At 40.1% G+C, this 9,978-nt stretch overlaps 1 protein-coding gene and 1 pseudogene across 1 annotated transcript; one reads left to right on the top strand and one right to left on the bottom strand.

Annotated features, from left to right (window-relative positions):
• The first annotated feature begins 394 nt into the window (after positions 1-394).
• Positions 395-1,715, top strand: LOC110051763 (uncharacterized; annotated as a pseudogene).
• LOC149105080 (steroid 17-alpha-hydroxylase/17,20 lyase-like) lies at positions 1,467-8,224 on the bottom strand. The gene is made up of 4 exons (XM_089271761.1): positions 7,791-8,224; positions 6,429-6,586; positions 4,762-5,792; positions 1,467-3,955 (listed from the first exon to the last, which is right to left on the bottom strand). Exons 1-4 carry the CDS (start codon positions 7,985-7,987, stop codon positions 3,809-3,811), a joined length of 1,533 nt encoding a protein of 510 aa, XP_089127887.1. The 5' UTR covers positions 7,988-8,224; the 3' UTR covers positions 1,467-3,808.
• Positions 8,225-9,978: the final 1,754 nt, after the last annotated feature.

Raw genomic sequence — 9,978 nt, 5'->3', positions numbered from 1 at the left:
TTGCGCACGCGCAGTGTGTTCGACCGGTGTGGACTGCGCGTTCATGCTCTGTTATCGTATGTAGCAATCACAAAGTTGACCAATAGAAAGAAAGAACAAGTGCGCGAAAAAAATCGCGTTACTGAGCTTTGAAGTTCAGAATGTTAAAATAGTCACCGAGGTAAACTTGAAAAGCTGTTAGCTGTGAAACCCTATTACTTTTATTCAAGTGTTACGTCAATTTAAATGCTGACGTTTTCGCACGTGTTAAACGAATCCAAGGCAGCAAGAGGTTTGATCATTTTGAAAAGTTGTTGACACGGCTTGTGCGCGTTGCAAACAACAGTTGTAAAACAAATATTTCTGAGGTTATTTTTATACACTGTTATCAGAGTTAGACTACTGCAAGGTGTGTGGGTCGCTTATGTCCAAGTTTACACCTGCAAACAACAAGATCGATCCAACAATGAAGATTTTTCCGGAGCCGCGACGAGTCGTGAGCGAAACGGAGCTTGCCAACCAAGACGCGGCATGTTTTCAGGACCGAGAGTTCTGGAAAGACGGAGAGCAACAGGGTGTATTCAGTGTTCATTCTTTGGCAGTAGTCCGAAACAAGAGTTCACTCAGCGAGGACAGCTCGAGCGAGTCTGATGATTCCTCACAGGAAGAAATAAAAGCTACCATGCGCGCACTGGCCGACGAAAGAGTCAGTGCGCCACCTCCAAGCAATAAGAATAATAGGCTTCGTGCTGTAGGCCGTGATCAGCGACTATTGGATACTGCGTATGAAATTCTCGCATCTCACGCTTACGACACCTCTTCAAGTTCCAATACTGTCCGCGCTGTTCGGCCACTCAGCTCAACTGACTCCACTCTTCAACGAAAGGTGCGAACCGCAGTCGCTTACGACATTCCTGTCGGAGACAAGAAGACGGTTTGTCCACCTGCTAGAATTCCGCGACCATTTAGAAAGCTAAAAATCGCGCCTGAACCCACTTTGGATATAAAAGAGAAAATGCGCACTGCCGAGGAGAGAACACTGAAGGAATTACAGCGCATTCGAAAGTGCGCGCGCAGCAGGGCCGGAGTTAGCCGACCACACCCCGCGGAGATATCCGCCTAAGCTACTGCAGCGAAAATTACAGCTAAGCAGGCGGCAGCCGAGAGCAAGCGGAGTAAAGAAATGGAGAGGAGAAAGCAGGCGGGGAATACAGCGTCACGGAATAGAAGCAGGATTGCCGCAGCTCAAGCCTTTGCTGAGACGCAGCTTCAGTCCTCCATTAAACAGAAGGTGGACGAGACCGTGCAAAGGAAGGAGAAACGACAGCAGAAGATTGACAAGCAGAATAAACTGCGAGGAAAATGCGCCAAAAAAATCAAAGACAGAGTAAGCTTTCTTTACTGTTACTTTTTAGTCAGGGATAATCTAAATATCTGCTTTTTTTTGGATCCGTTGTGCTGTGTGATTCAGAAATAAAACGACAATGTTAACCAGCAATTTAGATGTATAGTTTTTAACACATGTCTTTCAAACTGAAAGCCAAGGTACGGTTTTAAAAATGTTATCTATTTATTTGTAGATGGCACTAAAGTTAAAAGAAGAAGAAGAAGAAATCCGCGCTGATCTTCAAGAGCTAGAAACCTACTACGCGTCTGACGACAGCGATAGCGAATCCTGGGGAGACAAGAAAGACAAGACTGTCGTGTACGAGTGGGAGGATTTCTTTACTGATTAGAGCGTTCCAGTGGCGGATGCAAGAGCTCAGAAGTTATTTGACTCCCTCCATTCACCGCATCCCTCAGTCCTCCTCTCTATTACTATACCCCTTCCCCCTTTACACACATCTGGATCCGTCACTGCGTTTCTATTCTTTTCCAAGCGCCTTTCTATAGACTCGTTAACTGAAATGACGTTTGCAACATTTCTTCATTTTATTATTTTTTTTTTTTCAAGCATGTTTTGTGACTGCAAAAAAAAAAAAAAAAAACACTTACGTAGGGGCCACCCCCTTAATGTTTCATGAAGGCTATATTTGCTTGGTTTATATATTTCTGAACCAAGTTTGGCAGCTGAGCTTTCTTTGGTCTCCAGTTTATTTTAATTTGGGAGTTGCGACAAAATGTCAGATTATGACGTCATAATTGATGACGTCATCAAAACGTGCTATAAGTTTTTGTAAAATCTGATGGAAAGATTATGTCACGAGAAAGGCCTTGACTTGAGGAGTAAAATGCCGGAAACCGTTTTTTGCTATGATGATTATTTTTTGAGATATGGTAAATTAAATATTTTTTTGTTGTCCTTCCCGGAGTTTGCTTAACCATACTGTCCTTCTTAAGTCAGTCTCTCTGGTTTATTTTTTCAGTTTTATTCTAGGAAGGCTAATAATCTAGAAAAATAGAAAGCTTGATGCTGTCAAAAATCGTATGGTTTTAGAAATTTGATTTTCGGCTCTGTTAGGACGGTATTAACAGTAAAAAAAAACGGGTGACGTCACAGGTTATGACGTGACAAAACTAATTTTAACGCAATAACACTAGAGGGTTAATTTTTTATTCCGATTTTCTTCTTTGTTTTTGCTTTAGTCATCTGGCACATCACATGTGCAACATAGCTGCATTTGCTGGAAAAAAATTACAGCTCCAATTTGGGGATTTTTCTCAAGGGGGGACCCCATATTTTGCAGAGTTATTTTTCATATTTAAAAATGCCATATTTCATTCAATTTTTGGGATATGGACAAAACTTTTTCAGGTTTCAGCTCCCCTTGATGTGCTCTTTCGAACACATTGCAAAAAAATATGCATATTAAAAACTTCAAAAGTGGCAAAAAAAACATGACGTCATCACTGTGACGTTACAACTTTGACATTTACTGACATTTTTCACGTAAATATAATTGGCAATAGGTCTCCTGCTCAGCTGCCAAGTTTGGTGTAGAAAGAGTCAATGCTTTTTAAGTAATGCGAAATAATGTGAAATACCCAAGAACTGACGAAACATTTGGGGGGTGGTCTGGCCCCAACGTGGCTAGCTTAAAAAAGATCTCGGGCCTCGTTAACTGAAATGACGTTTGGAACATTTTGTATTTGTGCTATTTTCAAGAACGTTCTGTAATCAAAGAAATCTTAAAAATGCCTTCTCTGGACTCGTTAACTGAAATGACGTTCGAAACATTTTTTTGAATTTGAATTAGAATTGTTTTTAAAACATATTTTATAACTCGAAAGAAATTTAAAAGATATTTTGTATTCAAAGGAATTAAAAAATCTCCTTCCCTGGACTCGTCAACTGAAATGACGTTTAAAAATGTAATTTAAGATAATCAGTATTGACATAAATTAATAATTAGCCGACACGGATCAGAGAACTGGGTGCGAGCGTAGTACGCGAAAGCTCATGGCAATTGATACCTAGACAATTCATCCGTCAATGCGTCTCAGCTCGACAAATCGTCTCCTAATATAAATTCGTCGTCGAATAATTCGTCCCTAGCATATGATTGCAATTCGACGTGGTCTCGCCACAGATCGATTCAAAATTGACTGTTCATATTTACATCTAGTGGTACAAACTGTTTAACGCTTCTTGTGAAAATTATTAGATTTCAGTCAGCATTCGCCATTTTCATTCTATCAACTCTCGAAAGTCCATTAATATAGCAACAGGTATAAGCAACATTTTGACTCTTATTATCGATTTGAACAGAATTCAACAATCCATAGTTAACCTTTGGGAGGCTTTGATATCAAGTTCTTGATAAAGCGCCGGTTAAATAACTATGTTCTAAGCAAAGAGGTTCTGATTGCTATCCACCATTCGTGTAATTTAATTCCGTTTCTCAACTCTAATCCGGTAAGGAGCTGGAGAACGAGTAAAACCATCGACTCCTTTTAAATCCGGAAGGTTGCCTTCTTTCGACGGTAAAAATGTAAACTTGTGCAGCATCCAGGACAAGAAAAGGAACAGCTCCACCTATACAAGGAGAAATTAAGATATATGAACAGGCAAGAATATTTGACGTCATAGGACGTCATAACCATCCACGAAAGAACTGGGTACCATGTCAAAAATGCAGGGATAACTTTGGGTATAGGGCCTATATGGGGGATTAATTCACTCTCTTACATTCATCTTCTCTTGATTATCACAAGCAACTGAAAACTTTTATTGCCAAACTTTTAAAGTTATTGTAAAAATACTGTAAAAACATAGGTAAATCTCAAAAAAATTGCTAAAAGCATCGCTTAACTTCATTGCCGTGCGCGAGTCCGCTGTATCAGCGAATTAAAAAAGCTGATTCTTCAGTAGAGCCAGCCTTTCTCAATTTGGGCTCAATTATTCCATAGGGAGTGTTCCACGGTGACTTACTCATAATCAGAATTTGTGTGCAGCTTAGGGACAGGGAGCCCTCACCTCTAACTACAGGAAAGATAAAAGTTGCAACGTCTCATTTGTTTCCTGGCTGCCATTAAAAATTTTGAGTATTTTTTAACTGATGCGAGGTCTAAAGCGGAAAAATTACGGAGGGTGGTGGGGACGGTCGAAAGAATGCTGAAATTGGCGTATCAAGGGAACCGACGAATCCACTCTGGTCACGAATTCATCACCTCCTTTGATGCAACATAATCTGAGTGAGGGGTTGCACGTTAGCAATCTCAACCTAGTCAAATTATGTAAGAGTTCCGTAGTTTGGTACTAGCAATGAGCAATAAGCACTGTTCAAGCCCCCCGCTCCGCCTCCTAGTTCCATTATCAAGAATATGATTTTCCAGTCTCACCTTTGCCAGTGCTTCACCAGCACAAATCCGGCGTCCTGCTGAGAAAGGCAGAAAGTTACCAGAATTGGTGATGAGCTGGCCATCAGCATCAATATGGCGGCGAGGGTTGAACGAGTTGGGATTTTCCCAGCAGTTTGGATCCAGATGAACGTTCATCAAATTGACCAGCACTACTGTATCCTTCGGAACACGGTATCCTGCCAGCGAGGTGTCCTTCAAAGTGTAATGGGGAACAGCTGCTTCAGCCACATTTCCAAGTCGTAGTGCTTCCATGATGGTGGCTTGAACGAGTGGTAGATGCGGACGATCATCCAGCCCCGGCATTCGGTCCCTTCCGACTACTTCATCTAACTGGTTCTGTATCTCTGTTTGCCATTGGGGATGATGAACCAGGTATGCAATGGTCCAACGCAGGGTGGTACTGGTGGTCTCATAACCAGCCGCGAACATGTCATTTATAGTGTTGATGATGTAGTCATCTGATAAAAGAGTTGTGTTGTCTTCTTCATCAACCTCATTTTCAGCAGCAACCCTCTCTTTCAAAAGACTTCCAGTGAGGCTCTCAATGTCCGCTGTAGGGTCGAACTCCTCCCTCTGTATCTTTAACTGTTGCCGAAGAATTTCAAAACATCGGTCAGCCATGTTCTTTTCTAATTGATAACATTGGAATGGAAAGTACTTTGCTATTGGAAAGAAATCCAAAACAAATTCCTGAGCATTCATTTCAGTGTCTGTAAAACTTTGATTAGTCAGCTGCAAGAGTTCCTGGAAGTCTGGATGGGAAGAATCGAAGTGCTTTCCAAATGTGACTCGACAAATTACGTTTGCAACACTTTCCATAAGAATCTGTGAAGGATCAAAGTCATTTCCCTGTTGGGCTTCAAAATATTGTATCAGCCTTCTTGCCTGCTCCGAGATTCTCTCTTCCACCAGCTGCTGATCAGAAATATACTTGCGAACAGCTGCCACAAACAGCTTACGATGAAATCTCCAGCCGGGACCATAGTTTCCAAAAGCGATATTTTTTCCGCCTAAAATGGGAACAGAAAGAATGAAAAAAGTCACTGGCATATAATTTAAACCTAAGCCAACATTTGTAAACTTAAATACGACACGCATTTCTTGACTCTTTCTTATTCTAGCTTATTCTTCTTCTTTAGTTCTTAACGCAATTGCTGCGGCTATCTCTCTAACATTTCAAAGGCGGCGATCTCACGAGCAACAGTTGTGGTTGTAACTCGGTAGACGACATGATTGAGTTAACCTCTGAGGTGTGCTGTGATAATTGAGGGTGTGTTTCTTTGGGAAAATCTAAGTTTGGATTCTTAAATCCAAAAAAACAATTTTGCGTTTCTTTACTAAACAGATTAATCCAAGATCACTCGATCGGGTCATGGTGCGTCAAAGGAACCGAAGAATTCCCGCCCAAAGTGGATTATTCGTTTCCTTTGATGCACCATTATCCCAGTGATTTTGGATTAATCTATTTAGTTAAGAAATGCAAAATCCGTTTTTGGATTTAAGAATCCAATAGTGGATTTTCTTAAAGAAACGCACCTAGAGTCTTGAAAAAACCAGCGACAAGAATCGTTAATCAGCAACTGTACCTTTTTTCTTTTAAATACAAGTGCTTTATATTAATTTCCCCGGCTGTTCACAACACCTACCAAGTGAGCTTATAAGGTAGCTGTGGAATGGAGGCCGTCCAGCGTAATCAGCAGATCTCTTAACTAGTGCTTCCTTCACAGAATCAGCATCTTCAGCCACTACAAGTTTAAAACTGCCAACTTTCATTGAATACACTGTGCCATACTTCTTTCTCACGCTTTGCAATAGAAAAGAAACGAACGAAAAGTCACACAATACGTTGCCATGGACTGTTCCTTAAAATTCATCGCATGGACAGCTCAGTCTTACGTGTACATGTAAATCTCATGTAGGTGAAACGGCAAATTTAGATATCAAATCTCAAATAAAAAAAATACAGGGTCTAGAGAGAAAATTAAGACCATTTTCAAAGGAGGTTGGGTTACTAGTGTCGTGGTAAATGTGTAGGCGGCTCCTTACCATCTTATGTCGACCTAGAGTTACGGGCTGATAATGGATTAAAATGAATCTAGAAGATATGTGCTTGGATTCCTCGTCCGGATCATTTTGGGCTGGATTCTTCGCCTCTCTGAACGAGCATTACAAACTGGATTGCAACTCCTTGTCCTACTTTCAGGAGTCATAAAGAGTGGAAAAGCCAAAAAAAAAAAAAAAAAAAAAAAATGGTCTCGAGTTGGTAAGGTTAGCGAGCGGACAACAAGCAGAACAGCGTGGAAGGAAAAATCTTGACAAATAAATCCACCAGCACGTAAAAATGTGACTCTTTTTTCTCAGAAATTGTGTGATTTTGCATACTTTTGTGACTCAGGTACCAAATTTGGACAAGGTGTAACGCAAGCCGTTCTTGCGTGATCCACATAAAAGTACGTTTCCACGTGTGGAATTTAGTAAAGTTTAAGACAATCACAAAATAATTTGCGTCACTTCGTTTGTTTTAATGTTTTGTTGTAAAACGTCGATCCAGAACAGTTTTTTCCAGCGCATTATATACATATTTTTCATGCTTGTGTATTTTGGAATTAAAACTGAAAGTGGTTATGAACCTCCGAACCTCGAAAATGAACTACAAACGAGTGGCAGTTTCCAGGCCACATACTAGTAAACAAGTAAAATATACTGATTTAGCGAGGAGAAAAGTATTTTGTCTTTTAAGTTTACGAAATGAAAATGATGTGAAATGGCGCTCAGGGCGATGTTGCAGGTTTTTGAAACCGATACAAAAACCTGCACTGAAATTGCTGCCAAAATTTCCAATGTTGCGTTAAAAATGTTCTCGTGAAACATCATTCAATTTCGTCGTTGCAAATTGTTCGGTGTACCGTTACACCACCTTAATAAACTGGCTAGCGAAGTTAGCAGTAATAAAAATAAAGAACCTGAAACACACGTAATACTAATAACTAGTAATTGTGTAAACAAACCTCGCTGTGGCCTCGCGAAGGCTTTCTCCAGCATCAAAGCTCAACAGATTTCCTATAAAAGGCAAACTTGTCAGATGTGGTCCCGGCGGCATGTTCCTGAACTGATACAGCTCAATGAGGTGATTGAGAATCAGCAAGAACGGGATAGCAAGGAAAATATTTCCCAGAGTAAAATATTCAGATAACATCAGCTCCATCTTCGAAATATGCAAATGTTGGATCACGCGATGCAAATCTATGTCGATGATTGACACTCCGAATAATGCTTATTGTACTCATCTACGTCGTTCCGATACAACTCGAAGTCGTTTCGATATAAAGTGGTATCGTTACCAAGTCGTTTCGATACATATCAGAGTCCATTCGATCGACATCTAAAGTTAATTCGATACAAACCAAAGTCGTTTCCTTGGCAAAAGTAATCTCGAGGAAATATATATTGTGGTGACCCTCAACATTCCTTGCGTGACATTTCTAGAACACTCTTGCGTTATCACATGACATTTAGTTCTTAGGGGACGGGGGATTTGCCAGTTCCCCTCAATTGTAAACACGTGCACTTTGAGTAAGTTGTTGTGGTTCGAGTGTTCTGTTGTCAGCAGAATAAAAGGAGATTAACTCTTATTACTGTTCGTCTATTCTGAACGCTAAAATATAATAGCATTTTAAGTCATTTCGACTTCGTCCGCTAAGTAAACCAGGCGTAGTCAATCGATAAAACTTAAAAAAACTTGGGGCCTGTTAACACAGAGTAGCGTCAGAGACATTCAAGCAGGTGTAATCGTTCCTGATGCTATTTCAGGACTAAGTTATGCACAAGGAGAGTTTGTTATCGCTGACGTGTCACGATAAGCACTCTGAAAATGGTTGCCTGACTAATGGCATTGTCTGTTTGCTTCACTAGAATGAAAGATGTGCTCAACTATCAGGATGTGCAGTCTGACTAGGCTAACTTTCTAATTTGACTGACATTACTTTATTCCAAACTTTAAAAGTGGATTGTGTGTTTGTGGGTGATTGGTGATGTTAATCATGAAATAATTAATTGGTACACTGAACACCTGCATGAATGGGAGTGCAAAATTTAATTAAGAATTTACACTACTCGTGATATTTCAAAATTCTCTCAAAATTGTACAAGCCTTTAAACGAATGCAGTTTCGAAAAATTTTCAAATATCATCAGTGGAGTAAATCTTAAATTGCTCCATATAATAACTTGTATTAGTATATACCACACAAGTGAATAGTGCTCTTCGCGCGCTCTGATTGGTTAATTAACTCGGAGGTGATTAGCAAGTACTATTCACCTCCACTTCGGTGAGAAATTGTTAATTAATTTGCATTACAGCGCATGCCATACTGTTGCTATGGTAACTATGTCATTGTGGCGTAAAAATGATAACAACTTGTTGAACAATGATTAAGCAGTTTATGATACAACAATTGAAGCATCAACTGATAAAGAGTGATTGTAATAACCTAGGACGGATTTAGGGGGCAGGGTGGGGGAGGGCAAGGGGTTGTCTCGAGGGGTTCGCTTGAACCTCCTAAATTTAAAAAAAAAAATCAAACATAATACCACGCTCCCTAGTAAGCAGCGACGACGGCAGCGCCAAGGACGACGTCTAGTCAAAAATTGATTTATATTTTTCTAGCTCGCGGAAAATTTCGCAATTGTATATATAGATTACTTCTTAGAAAGTGCGACGTACGGATTTTTATTCACGAGTTGCAAAACTTTGGATAACGCACTTGTTCGCGAAGCCATTTGCGTGCTTAACTCTGATTGGCTAAGTGATTCAATCTGAACGGTGATTGGTTATATTTTCACATGGGAAGAACGCTATACGCGAAGCTGATTGGACGTATCGCTTTTTTCACATGTGGAAATATAGCACATATAGAATTCTATTTGCAAGGTTTATTGCCTAAAATTCTCGCTATATGTACAATAAAGATATGTTCATTACGCCAATGGCTCCAAAACGAGCTCAGGCTAAATATGCAGTGACAGCGTTCAATTCCAAATGCAAGTACGAAAAATTAGCCGTCGTCTTTCGTGTTCCTCAGACTACGCAGAACTTCACGCTGTTGGGGAGTTTAAGCCACCACAACAGCGTCGCTGAGGACAACGTCAATTAAAAAATGAATTTAATTTTTACCTACGAATCTCGCGATACTCTAAA

This window comes from Orbicella faveolata, unplaced genomic scaffold (genome assembly GCF_042242905.1).
Source record: "Orbicella faveolata isolate gen_17 unplaced genomic scaffold, um_ofav_v1 contig_34, whole genome shotgun sequence".
Taxonomy (NCBI): Eukaryota; Metazoa; Cnidaria; class Anthozoa; order Scleractinia; family Merulinidae; genus Orbicella; species Orbicella faveolata.
Note: the sequence above shows the minus strand (reverse complement) of the source record. Positions and strands in the feature narration are given on the sequence as shown.